At 37.3% G+C, this 22,079-nt stretch overlaps 2 protein-coding genes and 1 pseudogene across 17 annotated transcripts in view; 2 read left to right on the forward strand and 1 right to left on the reverse strand.

Moving 5' to 3' along the window:
• BAZ2B (bromodomain adjacent to zinc finger domain 2B) overlaps positions 1-22,079 on the reverse strand; it is a 315,898-nt gene that overhangs the window by 265,996 nt on the left and 27,823 nt on the right. The window lies entirely within an intron of this gene.
• LOC122903718 lies at positions 7,204-7,330 on the forward strand (annotated as a pseudogene).
• LOC122902523 (40S ribosomal protein S3a-like) lies at positions 7,363-7,601 on the forward strand. Its single transcript, XM_044242174.1, has one exon. The coding sequence runs from the start codon at positions 7,363-7,365 to the stop codon at positions 7,558-7,560; it is 198 nt and encodes a 65-aa protein (XP_044098109.1). The 3' UTR covers positions 7,561-7,601.

Here is a 22,079-nt window from a genome sequence, read left to right on the forward strand (position 1 = left end):
AGAATTTATTTGTTTATTTTAGAGAGAGAGTGAGCACATGCGAGGAGAAGCAGAGAGAGAGGGACAAGTAGACTCTGTTGAGCATGGAGCCAGACACAGAGATGAATCCCATGACCCTGAAATCATGACCTGAGCTGAAACCAAGGGTCCCATGCTTAACCTGAGTCACCCAGACGTCCCAGGAGCTCTACTTTTCTTTTTTCCTAGATTTTATTTATTTATTTATTTGATAGAGAGAGAGAGAGAGCACAAGTAGGCAGAGGGACAAGCAGAGGGAGATGGAGAAGCATGCTCCCTGCTGAGCAGAGAGCCCAACGGGGCTCGATCCCAAAATCCTGGGATCACGACCCAAACCAAAAGGCAGATGCTTAAGCAGCTGAGCCACCCAGGAGCCCCTAGGAGCTCTCCTCTTAATACTACCCCTCTAGGGGCGCCTGGGTGGCTCAGTGGGTTAAGCCACTGCCTTCGGCTCAGGTCATGATCTCAGGGTCCTGGAATCAAGTCCCGCATCGGGCTCTCTGCTCAGCAGGGAGCCTGCTTCCCTCTCTCTCTCTCTCTCTCTCTGCCTGCCTCTCCATCTACTTGTGATTTCTCTCTGTCAAATAAATAAATAAAATCTTTAAAAAAATAAAAATACTACCCCTCTAAAATCAGACGCAGTAAGCAGCAAATCATTTGGATCTAAAAATCTCTCAATCTCAAAGATAGAGAACCAATCGACAGCTCTTTAAAATGTAATAAAAATATTTTATATATGGGATTTCATAATTCATAGACTAATTTTGACTCAAAAAGCCAAGATTCATTGCTAATACCATAGGTAATGAGATGACAAAGACTAAGACAAGGTCACTGGGTTTAAAAAGGAGAATATAACTCATGATGTACAAAGGAATTATTTCAATAGAGTAGTAGGACAAGATGGCAAATTACTTTTTATAAATATAGTAATAATTATCTAGTTTAGATTTCTTATACTTAGGACTATGTGGATGATTATATTAAGGGTTAATACCACAATAAAGGAATAATCATAATAGAAAAGAAAATTCCATATATCTGTAAATATAGGCCAAGCTAAAAGGTAAGTTATCAACTACTAAAGTTTATTATATATCATATGCATTTTGATAAGACAGGAACATTAAGAGCAGGACAACTTTTTCTTTTTTACGATTTTATTTTTAGGTAATCTCTACAGCTAATGTGGGTTTTGAACTTAAGACCCTGAGATCAAGAGTCACATGCTCTACAGTCAGGAGCCCCAGATTATTTCTTTTAAAAGTACAGCAATTTATTAAACAAATAACTTTTCTTTTGCTGATTTTTATCCTGTCACATGAGAAAATATCAAAACATTTTAAGAATGCTAAAACACCAAATTATAAGGTGTGAGGTTGTAGGTGAGAAGCAAAAGAAACAATACACCATGATAGGAAAAGCGAGTCATACACAGAATAAAATTTATTCCTGTACTACATTATCTACTAATTAAAATAATGATGTTAATAATTATAAAACAATTACTAAGCATTTTTAAAGGATGTACTATATGTATAGGACTTTTTCCAGGCAACTAGTCCTTGTGTTCACAAGAAATATAAAACTTAGGTCTGCCATATGTTCTTTTCTTTCCCATTTTTAAATTGTGTTAAATAAACATAAAATTTACCATCTTAGTCCATTTTAAGTGTACAGTTCAATGGTACTTAGTACGTTCACATTTTTGTGCACCCATCACCACCGTCCATCCCCATAACACCGTATGTTCTTTTAAAAACACTGTTAACTAACATTCTGATTGTGTGCCATACAACTAGTGAGTAAAAGAGGAAAGCAGAAAGTTCAATGAGTTAATTGCAATGAATGGAACATAAAGGTGGTCACTTACAATGCAAGTATTCTGTGGTATCCTGGCCTGGAATGCATAACCTGAATCTAACCATGAGGAAATACCAGACAAACCCAAATTAGGGGCACTCAATTAAAAAGAAGTGGGGGAGGATATTTTCTTTAAAAACATCAGTGTTAAAGATAACAAAGAAAAGCTATAGAGAAGTTATAGATTAAAGGACACCAAAGAGAAATGACAATTAACTGCAAAGCTTGATCCTGGACTGGAGTCTGCATTGAATGGAGGAAAAACCACAAAGGACAATATCTGGTCAACCAGTAAAAATTAAAATATGCACAGGAGATTAAAGTTTTGTAAACTTTACATTTTTCTGAAGATGATAACTATGCTCTTTATTCTTAAGAAATAGAAACCAAAACATTTAGGGGTAAAGGGCCTTACTCTCAAATGGTTCAAAACGGAAAAGAAAAGGTGTATTTCGAAAAAGGGATAAAAGCTATACTGGGTGTCCTATTCTGTTCTTATTTTTGCAGCTTTTTTGCATCTTGAAATTATATGTAAATAAAGAGTTAAAAATTGTGCCTAATAGGTAGAAGCTAAATATGGAATTCTAATTCATAACACAAAGGAATATAAGAAATTATTAACATGCAACTTATAAAAGTAAAATACAAAAATACATGTAATTTCAAAACACTGTCAGTTTATCACACCTGAATTGTGAACAATGACAGATCTGTGCCTTTCGTGAAACTGGATAAATACAATGGGGTCGGTTACATCAGGATGTTCTGTAACTGGTCAGTAATTTTGATTAAGATTCAGAACTTGCGGGAAATTACTTCTAGCAATGTTTGTTTATTAATATTATAAATGCTAAAACATTCTTCTTGCATTATTGAATTCAGTCCTTGCTGACTAACATTTCATGGGTCAAGATGAATGGTTTTTCTGTTGACTCAGCCAGTGCGGTGATGGACAAATATATTCAATAATAGCAGAATGAATAAAATGTCAACATCTGTGTCTGATACTTGCCAGAGTCTATCAGTGCTTTATTTTTATTCCATCATTTAAAATTATTTTATCTTACTTTTGATTTACTTTCTTCTTTACTGTTTCATTGTTTTTTCAGTAGCCTTTTTGTTGTTTCATCTTGTTTTTTCTTTTTTTTTTTAAAGTAGGCTCCATACATAGTACAGAACCTAATGAGGGGCTTGAACCCACCACTCTTGAGATCAAGACCTGAGCTCAGGTCAAGAATTGGACGGTCAGGGGCACCTCGGTGGCTCAGTGGGTTGAGCCTCAGCCTTCGGCTCAGGTCATGATCTCAGGGTCCTGGGATCTAGCCCCGCATCTGGAATCTCTGCACAGTGGGGAGCCTGCTTCCCCCTCCCCCTCTGCCTGCCTTTCTGCCTACTTGTGATCTCTCTCTCTCTTTCTCTCTATTAAATAAATAAAATAAAATCTTAAAAAAAAAAGAATTGGATGGTCAACTGATAGAGCACCCCAGGTACCCCTCATTATTTTTAAATCTTAATTTTCTTTTAGTTACAATTTTTATCTTATTTATTATTATTATTATATTAGTCTAACTTTGTAATGATGAGAAGGAAGTATGGTACTATGGCTATACAAATTATGAACATAAGGATTGGAATCCTTTTCTTCATTCAGTTCTATATTAAGTCTGGACAAAATCTAAGTTTTAGTATATTAGAAGTTAAACATACAGACAAAAACTCATTCCCACAATATTAATGTTCTTGAGATAAATCATATTTAGACTGCTGAAATAGTGTTACTTTATCACATTACATACCATCCTTGGTTTCTGTGTTATATAATCATTAATAAACTATAAGATGTGGAGAAAGGGGAACCCTCTTACACTGTTGGTGGGAATGCAGGTTGGTGCAGCCTCTCTGGAGAACAGTGTGGAGATTCCTCAAGAAATTAAAAATGGAGCTTCCCTATGACCCTGCAATTGCACTCCTGGGTATTTACCCCAAAGACACAGATGTCATGAAAAGAAGGGCCATCTGTACCCCAATGTTTATAGCAGCAATGGCCACAGTCGCCAAACTATGGAAAGAACCAAGATGCCCTTCAACGGATGAATGGATAAGGAAGATGTGGTCCGTATACACTATGGAGTATTATGCCTCCATCAGAAAGGATGAATACCCAACTTTTGTAGCAACATGGACGGGACTGGTAGAGATTATGCTGAGTGAAATAAGTCAAGCAGAGAGAGTCAATTGTCATATGGTTTCACTTGTTATATTTGTGGAGCATAACAATAGCATGGAGGACAAGGGGCGTTAGAGAGGAGAAGGGAACTTGGGTAAATTGGAAGGGGAGGTGAACCATGAGAGACTATGGACTCTGAAAAACAATCTGAGGGGTTTGAAGTGGCGGGGGGGGTGGGAGGTTGGGGTACCAGGTGGTGGGTATTATAGAGGGCACGGCTTGCATGGAGCACTGGGTATGGTGAAAAAATAATGAATAATGTTTTTCTGAAAATAAATAAATTGGAAAAAAATAAATAAATAAACTATAAGCAACATAATATATATTACAAGAAGGTAATTTAGACTTTGTATTTATGTAAGGGCTTAATGCAGGTAGGAAAAGAATCTTCTGATAGAACGCCATACTGTCTCCTATAATTACTTTATAGTATCCTAGCACAGATCTTGTTTATCTGTATGAAATTTTATAATCTATAAAGATAATTTATATTTTTATATTACTTCTTAATATATCAATGAAGTACATAGAGCAAGTATCATCACTGAAAAGGAAATTGAAACTTCTAGACAGATGAGATTTACCAACATTATATAGACAGCAAAGTGGCAGACTAAAAAGGACTTAGACACCAACATGCCCCAAACCTAAACCATGAGAAGGACTTCTCTTGGTCATGTCACAGGAGCAAGCAAGAAGAAATATGAAATATGAAAAGTTGTTATGCAGAACCTAAAGCAGCTCTATGTGACTACCTCTAAATCAACAAGATTCATAATATCTGCTGGATACCTCATGGGACCATAGGCACCATTGGCACTTCATTTTGTCTGCTCCCCAATGAGCAAACATGTTCTACTTCTAAAATTTCCACTAACCAAAAATACTTAATCAAAAAATGCCTTTAAAAGCTTTTGGTTTTGAGCTGTTTATTACCAGAGGGAAGGTGGGGGTTGAGGGGGTGGGGGGGTAAATACGTTATGGAGATTAAGGAGTGCACTTGTTGTGATGAGCACAGGATGATATTTGGAAGTGAGTCACTGTATTGTATACCTCAAACTAACATAACACTGTATGTTAACTATCCTGGAATTAAAATTTTAAGAAGATAAAAGATTTCAAAAAATTAAAGCTTTTTGTTTGGGGCAGGTATAGAAGAACAAGCAGGAGAGCAAATAATAATATAATACTACAATATACATCAGTTCTGACTCTTTCAAGATAAGCTCTTCACTGAGAAGTTTTTTAGCCTGAATCATTTTTTTTTCTTTTTTTTAAATTTTTTATAAACATATAATATATTTTTATCCCCAGGGGTACAGGTCTGTGAATCACCAGGTTTACACACTTCACAGCACTCACCAAAGCACATACCCTCCCCAATGTCCATAACCCCTAGCCTGAATCATTTTAATTACGATCTGGAACCAATAAAGTAAAGGACCAAATGTGTTAGGAATAAGGAATGAAAACTGAAGAGAGCCATGGAAAATGCTGGTCCACTGCATGGGGATATTCTTCTTACCCTTGCCACAGATCAAAAACATTCATTGTTGCAGACCACAGCTAAAAGAGACTGAGCATAGCCACTCCTCAGCATTCACCTCTGACCCAGATTCCAAAGAGTGATCAGGGCTTGCTCTGATTTTGGGGTGTGGCTCCAGGGAGAATCTCTCTCAGGTTGGACATATATAAGGATAAACATTATGGGTAAGATAAACACCAATCTCCTTAGGGATTTTTCAGAGCTATAAAATAATAGCAATAGGGACACCTGGGTGGCTCAGTTGGTTAAAGTGTCTGCCTTCAGCTCGGGTCATGATCTCAGGGTCCTAGGATTGAGCCCCACATTGGGGGTCCCTGCTAGACAGGGAGGCTGCTTCTTCCTCTCCCACTCCCCTGCTTGTGCCCTCTTTCTCTCTGTCAAATAAATAAAACAAAATCTTTAATAATAATAATAATAATAGCAATAGAGGCCACAATCATTTGCAGGATGGGTAAGGAGCATATACGTATACAAAGTCTTATCAGATGAAATGCTCTTAGGCAGAGGAGCAAATTTTGAAAACTATCTTTCACTAAGTAGGCACTCTAAAGTGGAAGTAAAGGAGCACCTGGCTGGCTCGTGGAGCATGTAACTCTTGATCTTGGGGTTCTGAGTCCCATGTTGGGCATATAGATTATTTAAAACTAAACTTAACTAATAAACTAAACTAAAATATAAAGTGGGAGTCAAAACAGAATTGGGGCCTGGGCAGGCAGTTTTTCCAAAGGTATGAGTCTACATATGAATGCAATGGTCACAAAGCAAATAAAATAACAATCAATAAAAACAAAGATCAGTTCCATTCCTAACCTCTTACACTGTTGAATGAGAACTAAATGACTGAATAAGCCTATATTACCAAAGTCTTCAGGGTACAAAATAGTACCGGATAAGGAAAGAAGTTAAGAAGAATCTACCTGAAAAAAAAGAAGAAGAAGAAGAAGAAGAATCTACCTGTTTTTTTTTTTTTTTAAGATTTTTTTTTTTCATTTATTTGACAGAGAGAGATCACAAGTAGGCAGAGCAGCAGGCAGAGAGAATGGAGGAAGCTGGCTCCCGGCTGAGCAGAGAGCCTGACACAGGGCTGGAGAGATCGCAGGACTCTGGGACCATGACCTGAGCCGAAGGCAGAGGCCTAACCCACTGAGCCACCCAGGCACCCCTACCTGTATATTCTTAAGCAAATATATGCCCATATATTTATAACTATGCCCTTATATGAAGATGACTTAGCAAGAAGAAAAGCTGGATAAAAATTTTGTCATTAAAAGTCATGAAATAAACCCAATTTGTGAGAGATTAATGAAGAAAAGATACACCAGGAAAAAAGAATGAATGACTACTTTCAACTCCCAGGAAATTTTCACTCTATAAGTTATAAAATGAAATAAAAATAAAATTTGTGAATTTAGTCCAACTCCAGTCAAAACTCAAAGGATTAATTTCTAGGACTTGACAAAAGTTGTCAAGATATAAAAAACAACTAACAGAATTCTGAAATAAGTGAGCAAAGATGAGAGGTTTGTCCTAAGAAATATCTAAACTTATAAGCTTTGCGCAGTGGCAGTATCGTAGCCAATGAGGTTTATCCGAGGCGCGATTATTGCTAATAGAAATATCTAAACTTATATAATTAGCAATTAAAATTGAAGTACTGAGGAAGAAATAATAATATGAAAGAAACCCTTAAGGCTCTCTGAGCAATACAATGACAGTCAGCAAGAACAAGAGCCTTATGAAAGGTGGCAGAAAGGGAGCCAAGAAGCAAGTGGTTGATTTATTTTCTAAGAAAGACTGGTATGATATGAAAGCAACAGCTACATTCAATATAAGAAATATTGGAAAAACACTAGTCATAAGAACTCAAGGCACCAAAATCACATCTGATGGCCTCTCATGTTTTTGAAGTGAGCCTTGCTGATCTGCAGAATGATGAAGTTGCATTTAGAACTGAGGATGAATGGGGCAAAAACTAATTTCCTTGGCATGGTCTTTACCTGTGACAGAATGTGCTCCATGGCCAAAAAATGGCAGACTATGACTAAAGTGCATGTTAATGTCAAGACTAACAAGGGTTATTTTGTCCATTTTGTATTGGTTTTACTCAAAAATAGGAGGTCTGCCAAATTTGAAAAAGGGTGATGGAAATCATGACCCAAGAGGTGCAGACAAATAACTGAAAGAAGCAGTCAATAAATTGATTCCAGACACCACTAGAAAAGACAGAAAAGGCTTGCCAGTCTATTTATCCACTCCATGATGTCTTTGTTAGAAAAGTAAAAATGCTGAAGAAGCCCAAGTTTGAATTAGGAAAGCTCATGAAGCTTCATGGTGAAGGTAGTAGTCCTGGAAAAGCTACTGGGGGTGAGACCACTGCTAAAGTTGAACAAGCTGGGGAGCCTGGGTGGCCCAGTGATTTAAAGCCTCTGCCTTCGGCTCGGGTCATGATCCCAGGCCCCACATCCAGCTCTCTGCTCAGCAAGGAGCCTGTTTCCTCCTCTCTCTCGGCCTGCCTCTCTGCCTGCTTATGATCCCTCTCTGTCAAATAAATAAATAAAATCTTTAAAAAAAAAAAAAAGTTGAATGAGCCGATGGATATAAGCCACCAATCCAAGAATTTGGCAGACCTGCTGGTACTAAGCATATGAGGTCTTCCTCAACTATGGAACAGATACAGAACCTATCTCAAAGGATTCTTGTGAGCATGAAATAAATATATGCCAAACCCTGAGAGTATAATACCAATATGAGAAAAAAAGATGTTAACAGAAAATTTACAGGAAAAAAAAATAAAAGTGGCCATTAGATGAGTCACCTGGCCTGCTCAGTCAGTGGAGCAGGCGATGCTTGATCTTTGCTATCTGTTGTTAGTTTCAGCCCCACATTGGGCATGGAGTTCACATATTAAAGTGGCCATTACCGGGGCGCCTGGGTGGCTCAGTGTGTTGGGCCGCTGCCTTCGGCTCAGGTCATGATCTCACATTTCTGGGATCGAGTCCCGCATCGGGTTCTCTGCTCAACAGAGAGCCTGCTTCCCTCTCTCTCTCTCTCTCTCTGCCTCCCTCTCTGTCTACTTGTGATCTCTCTCTCTATCAAATAAATAAATTAATTAATAAATTTAAAAAGTGGCCATTACCTAAAAATATATTAAATCTGACTAATAATCAAAGACATACAAATTTGAACAATCTTTTTTTTTTTAAGATTTTATTTATTTATTTGACACAGAAAGAGATCACAAGTAGGCAGAGAGGCAGGCAGAGAGAGGGGGAAGCAGGCTCCCTGCGGAGCAGAGAGCCCTGTGCGGGGCTCAATCACAGGATCCTGAGATCATGACCTGAGCCGAAGGCAGAGGCTTAACTCACTGAGCTACCCAGGCACCCCAAATTTGAACAATCTTAAGTCATCATTATGCACCAAATTATTGGAAGTTTGAAAAAAAAAAGTATCCAGAACTGAGTAAGATTTGGCAGCAAGTACACTCTCATATAATTTTAGAGAGCATAAATTGTTACCATTGTTTGGAAAGCCGTTTAGCAACAAGTATCAAAATTCTGATCTGGCAATTTCTCTTTTAGGAATTACATTAAAAAAATAATCATAAGAGCACAAAGCCAAATTTACAAAAATGTTCACGTGGGAGCTATTCATAATTCGGAAAACTTTGAGCCTATCCAAAATGTCTATTAATGAGCATCAGTTAAATTATGGCATATCCATAAAATGACTTTGGAGTTATTAAGAAGTGATTTATATTCTCTATATTCATGAGAAGAAAAGTGCTCCACAACATACTTTCTTGAGTAAAAGGGAAAATTACAATCAATAGAGTATGACCTTGTATTTATAAATGCATGTGTATACTTACAGAGTATGTGTGTATACTTACAGAGAAGAAAGTTCAATATTAGTAAAATGTTAAAGTGCTTACCTCCAAACAGAAGGACTTTAAGTGACTTACCTTTCTTACATAAATTATTTATGTATTACTTAAACAATCTATAGGACTGTGCATTACCTTTATAATCAGAAAAAAAATCTATTTTCATTTATTAAATAAATTCTAAAAAGAACTACAGAACTAAAAGACAAATATCAATCATCCTCCAATGATTCTTTTTACTGCACAAAATAACTGATGCAACCAAACATTACACGAGCAAAAGAAAACATACTCTGAACTGTACCCTAAGATTAAAAGAACTTGACAACTCAGGGAAAAGCAAAAGTTAGACCAGTTATGGCAAAAGGATTCAACAGTATCTCTATTATAAAACATATCTAAAATTACAACTAGAGTCCTCCTAAATACTTCAAAAAATAAAACTAGTAACCTGAATGAGGAAGAGAAAAAGAAAGGCAAAAGTAGTAGCTAAGAAATTTGCTAGACATGATGAAACTCAATACTGCTTTTCAAGCGACTCTCTTTTTTTTAATTTAATTTTATTTTCTTTCAGTGTTCCAAAATTCACTGTTTATGCACCACACCCAGTGCTTCATGCAATACGTGCCCTCCTTAATACCTACCACCAGGCTCACACAACCCTACTCCCCTCCCCTCCAAAACCGTCGGTTTGTTCCTAGAGTCCACAGTCTCTCATGGTTCGTCTCCCCCTCCAATTTCCCCCAACTCACAAATGACTGTTACTATTAAAGTAACTGAAAGAACTATTCAAACACTAGAAAGGAACTATTTCATTTATGTCGGAGAACTTTAAGTTATTTAAGAAAAGCTATATCCAGGGGGGTCTTGATGGCTCAGTGGGTTAAGTGTCAGACTCCTGATTCCAACTCAAGTCATGAATCTCAGGGTTGTGAGATGAGCCCCACACTGGGCAACACACTCAGGGTATAGTCCGCCTCAGATGCTCTCTCCTTCAGTCCCTCTATCCCTCCCCCAGCTCTCTCTCTACATAAAAAAAGAAAGGAAAGTTGTATCAAACTGATTAAAACCTTATCTTAACTTGTCACTAATTACCTACCAAGATATCCCATGCTGATAGAAAGGAAAACCTAAAAACAGACACTTGTTAACTTTTCCTAGTATCAACACATGAAAACTATTTTTTCCCTTATAAAAAATCCTAGTGCATAACGTTCTTATTTGAATTCAGGAATAAGTACTAAATTAAGATTAAATTCAAAGCATTTGGAGCAACACAGAAAAATATTCAAGAAACTGAGAGTATGGTTCCAATTTTCCATTTAGTCAGTCTTAATTTCATTATAAGTAAAATAAGAAGATTGACCAGAACTTTAAATATATTTAATGGAGCATCAGTGATATGACATGCTCTTTGAAAAAATTATATGCTCCAGGAAAATAAAGGTTCTATTGGTAAAACAAGCTCAGGAAATTCTGCACACCATTTAACTTCTCTGAAGAAACATAATGCACTGTACCACAGAAAAGAAAATATTTAACTTTGTATAGCCCACCATTTCTCATAATTAGACAAACTATACATCTGTCAATTGAGGAATAATTGAAAGATTATACATCATAGTGTGACTCTGACAAATAAATAAATACAATCTTTAAAAAAAAAAAAAACAAAGAAGACATTTTATATACTAATATGGAAGAGTTCTGGAACACAAGATAAAAATGATAAACTACAGAATAATACATGTATTAACTAGCTTTTGTTAATTTAGTTTTTGTATATATAATGCATATATATATATATATATATATAAGAAACATATGCATATAAAAAAGTCTAAATGAATACATAGCGAACTTTTTAAGAGTGTTTCCAGAAATGGTAATTGGCAGAGTCAAAGGGGAACACATTTAACTGATAGACTTAACTGTATCTTTAAATGATCTTGAATGTATCTTTCTAGGGAACCTTGGTGGCTCAGTCTATTAAGCACGTGACTCGTGGTTTTGGGTCAGGTCACAGTCTCAGGATCCTGGGATGTAAGTGGGAAGCCTGCTTCTCCCTCTCCCTCTGCTGCTCCCCCTGTTTGTACTCTCTCTGTCTTGCTCACTCTCAAATAAACATATAAAATCTTTAAAAAATATATACAAGTTAGAAAACTTAAATGCTTATAATAGCCAATAGTTAAATAAATGACTAAATATTAACTCAATTAAATGTTTCAATGTCATCTATTTTATGAATTGCCTACAGTTCATAAGAATTTTCACAGTTAACAAAATGTGTATAATTATGTAGAATACATAGCAATCAAAAAGTACCTATAAATATAAAAGAAAAAATTCTAATGTATAATTCTGTTATGTTTATAACTGTATAAAATGAAAAGTATATTCTTCTATAAATTGAACAAATGGTTATATAACCATGTGTGCTAAATACAGAAGAAACAGACACAGAAGATGCAGCACTTGTCTCTCAAGAAGCTTAGAGTCAAGTGGAGTACAAACAAGTAAATCAATTATAATAGTACAATGAGATTCATTTATTCTACCCACACAAAAAACGTATTCGGGGTCTACTATGTGCAAGTGCTGTCTAGATGTTATTCATCGGTAGAAAGAAAAACAAAAAAAAATAATTCTTGCCTTCTTTAGGAGACAAAACCACTATAAAAATATTTGAAGGCCGTAAGTGCTAAGGGAAAAAAACAACAAAAAAAGGGATAGGGAGTGCAGGGTGGAAGGTTTGCAATTTGGTTAGGTTGTGAAAGTCATGCAAAAGAATACTTTGGAACAATGGTTTGAAAGAGCTGAGAACAATCCATAAGGTTATGTGAAGGAAAAGCAAATGCAAATGTTATAAGGCAAGACACACCATGGAGTCTAATGCAGCTGGCCCAGAGTAAACTACAGGAAATGTAGTAAGAAGTGACATGAGACTGGTTAGGGGCTATAAGAAAGATCGTGTGGGGCCTTGTAAGCCACTGCAAAGACTGAATCATATGAGTTGGTTGGTTGGTTGCTTACTTGCTTTTATAGATTTTATTTTTTAGAGCAGTTTTAGGTTCACAGAAGAACTGATAGGATGCGTAGAGATATCCTTGGTCCCACACATGCATACCTGTTATCAACATTCATCAAAGTGGCACATTTGTTAAAATTTATAAACCGATGGGGCGCCTGGGAGGCTCATTGGGTTAAGCCTCTGCCTTTGGCTCAGGTCATGATCTCAGGGTCCTGGGATCAGGTCCCGCATTGGGCTCTCTGCTCCGCAGGGAGCCTGCTTCCTCCTCTCTCTCCCTCTCTGCCTGCCTCTCTGCCTACTTGTGATCTCTGTCTGTCAAATAAATAAATAAAATCTTAATCTCCATGCTTACAGATTGGAGGAATTAACATTGTTAAAATGTCCATAGTACTTGAAGCAACTTCAATGCAATCCTTATTGCGTTTTCAATCCCTATTGAAATTCCAGGGCCGAGAAGTAGCAGGCTGAGACAACATCAGGTAGCAGGAGATCAGCTAGATAGCTTATCAAACCATTGTGAACACCTACAAATCCAACAGGAGATCGAAGAGAAGAAGAGCAACAATTCTAGAAACAGAAAATCGACCACTTTCTGAAAGGTAGGACGGGCGGAGAAGTGAATCCAAAGCGACGGGGAAGACAGACCTTGGGGGGAGGGGACGACTCCTGGCAAGCGGCATAACAATGGAGCACAAAATCAGGACTTTAAAAGTCTGCTCCACTAAAGGACATCATCACACCAGAGGATGAACCGGGGTGAAGTCCACTCGGGGTCAGCATGGCCCCAGGTCCTGTGGGGTCACGGAAGGATCGGGGATGTTTGAATGTCGCAGAGCTTGAAAGTATTGGAGCAGGAAAGCTGGCTACAGAGACAGAGCCGAGGATTAAGCTCTCAACTCGAGGTTACCTTGAACCGTAATCTGTGGCACAGACCACTGCTCTGCGAGTGAGGTCCCCACAAGATCCGGGGAGACACCCTCTGGGGGAGCTCAGGGATCTGCTGGGTTCAGAGACTCCAGGTGGAGCTGTGTGCCAGAAACAGAGATGCTTGGTCATAGGCTGGGTGAGCTCGGAACACGGCCGGTGGCCAGGGAGACGGGAGTGATTGACAGCTTTTCTCTGAGGGCACACTGAGGAGTGGGACCCCAATCTCTCAGCTCCTCTGGGCCGGAGACTGGGAGGCCACCATTTTCATGCCCATCCTCCGAAACACTACAAAAAGCATTCAGTGAACAAAAGCTCCTGAAATCGAACCTGAGCTCATTACTTAGGCTGGCCCCTGGCCCCTGTGCAATTCTGCCTCGAGCAAAGACACTTGAGAATCACTAAAACAGGCCTCTACCTGAGAAGATCAACAAGAAATCCAGCCACGATCAAGTTCACTTAAAGAAGGAGAACAGCGGTATTCCAGAGGAGGAGAAAGCAAACCATGGAATTCATGGCTTTCTCCCCATGATTCTTTAGTCTTGCAGTTAATATTTTTTTCTTCTGCTGAATTTTAAATTTTACCCATTCCTCTTTTAACGTTTTTTAACTAGTTTATCTTAACAATACCTTTCATAAAATAATAATAGTAATAATCGTTTTTGAACCTTCATTATTATAGTCATATTTTATCCTTTATTGTATCTAACTTTATTTTTTGTATACACATGGGGTTTTTTCTTCTAAAAAATTTGGGTACACCTTCTTCTAATAGATCAAAATATACCCTAAATCTAGCTCTGGGCTTGTTCTAGTCTCCAGCCCAAGCAAATTCACTCCACTTTCTTTTTCCTTATTCTCCCAACCAACATACTTTATCAACTGCTTTTTAAGAAATTTAAAAATAAAAATTTTTTTTTTCATCTTTATAGGCATATTCCATCCCTTCATTGTGTTTACCCTTACATATGTTTTTCATTCTTTAAAATTATGGGGGGTAGTTTCTTCTAAGAGACCAAAATACTCCCGAAATTAAGTGGGTGACCCTGTTCTAGTCACCAGTCTGATAAATATATATCTTTTTTGTATTTTTCTTTATTTGTTTTCTTTTTTTAATTTTTTTTTTTCTGAACTTCTTTTTATCCCCTTTCTCCCCTCCACGATTTGGGGACTCTTCTGAGTTGGCTAAAACACATTTTCCTGGGGTGTTTGCCACCCTTTTAGTATTTTATTTGCTCCTTCATATATTCTTTTTTTTTTTTTAAGATTTTATTTATTTATTTGACACAGAGAGAGAGAGAGATAGATCACAAGTAGGCAGAGAGGCAGGCAGAGTGAGAGAGGGGAAAGCAGGCTCCCTGCTGAACAGAGAGCCCAATGTGGGGCTCGATCCCAGGAACCTGAGATCATGACCTGAGCCGAAGGCAGAGGCTTAACCCACTGAGCCACACAGGCGCCCCTCCTTCATATATTCTTATCTGGACAAAACAACAGGGCGAGAAAACTCACCACAAAAAAAAAAAGAACAAGAGGCAGTACTGAAAGCTAGGGAACTAATCAATATGGTCATTGGTAATATGTCAGATCTAGTGTTCAGAATGACGATTCTCAAGGTTCTAGCCGGGCTCAAAAAAGGTATGGAAGATATTAGAGAAATCCTCTCCGGAAAGATAAAAAGTCCTTTCTGGAGAAATGAAAGAACTAAAAATCTAACCAAGTTGAAACAAAAAAAGCTATCAATGAGGTGCAATGAAAAATGGAGGCTCTTACTGCTAGGATAAATGAAGCAGAAGAAAGAATTAGTTATATAGAAGAACAAATGATAGAGAATAAAGAAGCTGAGCAAAAGAGAGACAAAGAATGAACCATGAGGGGAGAATTTGAGAGATAAGTGACACCATAAGATGAAACAACATTAGAATAATTGGGATTCCAGAAGAAGAAGAAAGAGAGAGGGGGAGCAGAAGGTATACTAGAGAGAATTATTGGAGAGAATTTCCCTAATATGGCAAAGGGAACAAGCACCAAAATCCAGAAGGTGCAGAGACCCCCTTAAAATCAATAAGAATAGGTCCACACCCCATCACCTAATAGTAAAATTTACAAGTCTTAGTGACAAAGAGAAAATCCTGAAAGCAGCCCAGGAAAAGACGTCTGGAACATACAACGGTAAAAATATTAGATTGGCATCAGACTTATCCACAGAGACCTGGCAGGCCAGAAAGAACTAGCATGATATATTCAGAGCACTAAACGAGAAAAACATGCAGCCAAGAATACTATATCCAGCTAGGCTATCATTGAAAACAGAAGAAGAGATAAACAGCTTCCAGGACAAACAAAAACTGAAAGAATTTGCAAACACCAAACCAGCTCTACAGGAAATATTGAAAGGGGACCTCTAAGCAAAGAGAGAACCTAAAAGTAGTAGATCAGAAAGGAACAGAGACAATGTACCGTAACAGTCACCTTACAGGCAATACAATGGCACTAAGTTCATATCTCTCAATAGTTACCCTGAATGTAAATGGGCTAAATGCCCCCAATCAAAAGACACAGGGTATCAGAATGGATAAAAAAACAAAACCCATCAATATGCTGCCCACAAGAAACTCCTTTCAGACCCAAAGATACTTCCAGATTTAAAGTGAGGGGGTGGAAAATAATTTACCATGCTAATTGACATCAGTAGAAAGCTGGGATGTCAATTCTTATAACAGATCAATTAGATTTTAAGCCAAGGACTATAATAAGAGATGAGGAAGGACACTATATCATCCTCGAAGGGTCTGTCCAACTAGAAGATCTAACAATCTTAAATATCTATGCCCCAACATGGGAGCAGCCAACTATATAAACCAATTAATAACAAAATCAAAGAAACACATTGACAATAATACAATAATAGTAGGGGACGTTAACACTCCCCTCACTGAAATAGACAGATCATCCAAACAAAAGATCAACAAGAAAATAGAGGCCTTAAATGACACACTGGACCAATGGACATCACAGATATATTCAGAACATTCCATCCCAAAGCAACAGAATACACATTCTTCTCCAGTGCACATGGAACATTCTCCAGAATAGATCAGAATAGATCACATCCTGGGTCATAAATTGGTCTCAACCAGTATCAAAAGATTGGAATCATTCCCTGCATATTTTCAGACCACAAAGCTCTAAAGCTAGAACTCAATCACAAGAGGAAATTTGGAAAGAACCAAAATACATGGAGACTAAACAGCATCCTTCTAAAGAATGAATGGGTCAACCAGGAAATTAAAGAATTATTGAAAAATTCATGGAAACAAATGATAATGAAAACACAACAGTTCAAAATCTGTGGGACACAGCAAAGGCAGTGCTGAGGAAAATATACAGTGAGAGAAGCCTTTCTCAAGAAACAAGAAAGGTCTCAAATACACAATCTAACCCTACACCTAAAGGAGCTGGAGAAAGAACAATAAAGAAAGCCTAAACCCAGCAGGAGAAGAGAAATCATAAAGATCAGAGCAGAAATCAATGAAATAGAAACCAAAAAAAAAAAAAAAACAAACAACAACAGAACAAATCAATGAAACTAGGAGCTGGATCTTCAAAAGAATTAATAAGATTGATAAACCCCTGGCCAGACTTATCAAAAAGAAAAGAGAAAGGACCCAAATAAATAAAATCATGAATGAAAGAGGAGAGATCACAACCAACACCAAAGAAATACAAAAAACGATAAGAACAAACTATGAGCAACTCTATGCCAACAAATTTGACAATCTGGAAGAAATGGATGAATTCCTAGAGACATCTAAACTACCACAACTGAACCAGGAAGAAATAGAAAACCTGAACAGACCCATAACCAGTAAGGAGATTGAAACAGTCATCAAAAATCTCCAGACAAACAAAAGCCCAGGCCAGACGGCTTCCCAGGGGAGTTCTACCACACATTTAAAGAAGAACTAATTCCTATTCTCCTGAAACTGTTCCAAAAAATACAAATGGAAGGAAAACTTCCAAACTCATTTTATGAGGCCAGCATCACCTTGATCCCAAAACCAGACAAGGATCCCATCAAAAAAGAGAATTTCAGACCAATGTCCTTGATGAACACAGATGCGAAAATTCTCACCAAAATACTAACCAACTGGATCCAACAGTACATTAGAAGGATTATTCACCACGACCAAGAAAGATTTATTCCAGGGCTGCAAGGTTGGTTCAACATCCGCAAATCAATCAATGTGATACAATACATTAATAAAAGAAAGAACAAGAACCATATGATACTCTCAATAGATGCTGAAAAATCATTGACAAAGTGCAGCATCCCTTCCTGATCAAAACTCTTCAAAGTGTAAGGATAGAGGACACATACCTCAATATTATCAAAGCTATCTATGAAAAACCCACCGCAAATATCATTCTCAATGGAGAAAAACTGAAAGCTTTTCTGCTTAGGTCAGGAACACAGCAGGGATGTCCATTATCACGACTGCTATTCAACATAGTACTAGAAGTCCTAGCCTCAGCAATCAGACAACAAAAAGAAATTAAAGGCATCCAAATCAGCAAAGAAGAAGTCAAACTATCACTCTTTGCAAATGATATGACACTATATGTGGAAAATCTAAAAGACTCCACTCCAAAACTGCCAGAACTTGTACAGGAATTCAGTAAAGTGTCAGGATATAAATCAATGTACAGAAATCAGTTGCATTTCTTAACACCAACAACAAGACAGAAGAAAGATAAATTAAGGAATCAATCCCATTTATAACTGCACCCCAAACCATAAGATACCTAGAAATAAACCTGACCAAGGAGGCAAAGAATCTATACTTAGAAAACTATAAAGTACTCATGAAAGAAATCGAGGAAGACACAAGGAAATGGAAAAATGTTCTATGCTCCTGGATTGGAAGAATAAATATTGTGAAAATGTCTATGCTACCTAAAGCAATCTACAAATTTCATGCAATCCCTATCAAAATCCCATCCATTTTTTTCAAAGAAGTGGAACAAATAATCCTAAAATTTATATGGAACCAGAAAAGACCTCGAATAGCCAAAGGGATATTGAAAAAGAAAGCCAAAGTTGGTGGCATCACAATTCTGGACTTCAAGCTCTATTACAAAGCTGTCATCATCAAGACAGTATGGTACTGGCAAAAAAACAGACACATAGATCAATGGAACAGAATAGAGAGCCCAGAAATAGACCCTCAACTCTATGGTCAACTAATCTTCGACAAAACAGGAAAGAACGTCCAGTGGAAAAAAGACACCCTCTTCAACAAATGGTGTTGGGAAAATTGGTCAGCCACGTGCAGAAAAACGAAATTGGACCATTTCCTTACACCACACACAAAAATAGACTCAAAATGTATGAAGGACCTCAATGTGAGAAAGGAATCCATCAAAATCCTTGAGGAGAACACAGGCAGCAACCTCTTCGACCTCAGCCTCAGCAACGTCTTCTCAGGAACATCGCCAGAGGCAAGGGAAGCAAGGCGGAAATTGAACTATTGGGACTTCATTAAGATCAAAAGCCTTTGAACAGCAAAGGAAACAGTTAACAAAACCAAAAGACAACTGACAGAATGGGAGAAGATATTCGCAAATGACATATCAGATAAAGGGCTAGTATCCAAAATCTATAAAAAGCTTAGCAAATTCAACACCCAAAGAACAAATAATCCAATTAAGAAATGGGCAGAGGACATGAACAGACATTTCTGCAAAGAAGACATCCAGATGGCCAACAGACACGAGAAAAAATGCTTCACATCACTCGGCATCAGGGAAATACAAATCAGAACCACAATGAGATATCACCTCACACCAGTCAGAATGGCTTTAAAATTAACAAGTCAGGAAATGACAGACGCTGGCGAGGATGTGGAGAAAGGGGAACCCTCCTACATTGCTGGTGGGAATGCAAGCTGGTGCAACCACTCTGGAAAACAGCATGGAGGTTCCTCAAAATGTTGAAAATAGAACTGCCCTATGACCCAGCAATTGCACTACTGGGTATTTACCCTAAAGATACAAACGTAGTGATCCAAAGGGGCACGTGCACCCGGATGTTTATAGCAGCAATGTCCACAATATCCAAACTATGGAAAGAATCTAGATGTCCATCAAAAGATGAATGGATGAAGAATATGTGGTATATATATACACAAAGGGATACTATGCAGCCATCAAAAGAAATGAAATCTTGCCATTTGCGATGATGTGGATGGAACTAGAGGGTATTATGATTAGCGAAATAAGTCAATTAGAGAAAGACAACTATCATATGACCTCCTTGATATGAGGAAGTAGAGATGCAATGTGGGGGGTTTGGGGGGTAGGAAAAGAATAAATGAAACAAGATGGGATCGGGAGGGAGACAAACCATAAGAGACTCTTAATCTTGCAGAACAAACTGAGGGTTGCTGGGGGGAGGGGGCAAGGGAGAGGGTGGTGGGGTTATGGACATTGGGGGACGGTGTGCTGTGGTGAGTGCTGTGAAGTGTGTAAACCTGGCGACTCACAATCCTGTACCCCTGGGGCTAAAAATACATTATATGTTTATAAAATATTTTTAAAATTAAAAAAAAAGAAATTCCAATAGCATTTTTCACAGAAATAGAACAAGCAAATCCTAAAATTTGTATGTAACTACAAAAGACTCCAAATAGCCAAAACAATCTTGAGAAAAATGAACAAAGCTGGAGGCATCACACTTCTTGATTTCAAAGTATAATACAAAACTATAGTAATCAAAACAATATGGTATTGCCATAAAAACAAATCAAGGCACAAAGATCAATGGAAGAAAATAGAAAGCCTGGAAATAAACCCATGTACATACAATCAACTAATTTGTGACAAAGAATAAACAATGGGGAAAGGACAAGCTCTTTAATAAATGGTATTGGGAAAACTGGATGGCTACATGCAAAAGAAAGAAACTGGATCACTATCTTATACCATATACAAAATTCAACTCAAAATGGATTAAAGACTTGAACATAAAGCCTGAAACCACATAACACCTGGAATAAAACATAGGTGGTTAAGTTCCTTGCAATTGGGTTTAGCAATCATTTTTTTTTGGATTTGACACCAAAATCAAATGCAACACATGTGAAGGTAAACATGTGGGACTAAATCCAACTAAAAAGTTTCTATACAGCAAAGGAAACCATCATTAAAAAATAAAATGAATGGGCGCCTGGGTGGCTCAGTGGGTTAAGCCGCTGCCTTCGGCTCAGGTCATGATCTCAGGGTCCTGGGATCGAGTCCCGCATCAGGCTCTCTGCTCAGCAGGGAGCCTGCTTCCTCCTATGTCTCTCTGCCTGCCTCTCTGCCTACTTGTAATCTCTCTCTGTCAAATAAATAAATAAAATCTTTAAAATAAAATAAAATAAAATAAAATAAAATGAAAAGGCAACCTACTGTGTGGGAGGAAATATTTGCAAATCATATATCTGATGGGAAGTTAGCATTCAAAATATAGAAAGAACTCCTACAACTCAGTAGCAAAATAAGAAACAATATGATTTTAAAATGAGCAAAGGATCTGAATAAACGTTTTTTCTATAAGATACGCAGATGGTCCACAGGAGCTCAACATCAGTGATTATCAAGATGATGCAAATCAAAACCACAATGAGGTATCACCTCACAACTCTTAGAATGGCTGTGATTAAAAAAAAAAAAAAACAAAAACACGAAATCACAAGTACTGGCAAGGATGTACAGAAAAGGGAACCCTCATGCACTGTTGGTCAAGAACGCAAATTAGTGCACCCGCTATGGAAAACAGTACGGAAGTTCCTCAAAAAATAAAAACTAGAACTACCGTATGATCTAGCAATTCCAATTCTGGGTATTTATTAAAAGAAAGTAAAAACTACTAACACTTACCCGCAGATATATATGTTCACTGCAGTGTTATTTATAATAGTAAGGAAGTAACCAAAGTATGCATTGATGGATGAATGGATAAGGAAAATGTATATGTGTACAATGAAGTATTACTCAGCCATAAAGCATAAATATCTCCATTTGTGACAAAATGGATAGACGTTAAGGGAATTATACTAACTGAAATAAGTCAGAGAAATAAAAATACCATACGATCAATTGCAATTATATGTAGAATCTAAAAAAAGAAAGAAAAAGAAAAAAAGAAATACAGTTCAAAGAATACATACTGAGAACAGATTGATGTTACCAGCCCAGGAGTGGGTGAATAGGTGAAATGGGTGAAAAGGTCAAAAGTTACAAACTTCCAGCTATAAAATAAATAAATCATGAGATGTACAGCATGGTAACATGGAGAGTAAAATATATTGCATATTTGAAAGCTGCTAAGGGAATATATCTTAAAAGTTCTCAACGCAAGAAAAACAATTTGTAACTATGAGTGGTGGTAACCAGACTTAATGGGGTGATTATTTCATATCATATATAAATATCATTAAACTGATACAATGTTATACATCAATTATACTGAAATAGAAAAAATCTGCTTAAAAAAATGGAATCATTAGCATTTCAATGCTATCTAAATCCAGGGGCTGAAACTACT

The sequence above is a fragment of the Neovison vison genome, chromosome 3 (assembly GCF_020171115.1).
Source record: "Neovison vison isolate M4711 chromosome 3, ASM_NN_V1, whole genome shotgun sequence".
Taxonomy (NCBI): Eukaryota; Metazoa; Chordata; class Mammalia; order Carnivora; family Mustelidae; genus Neogale; species Neogale vison.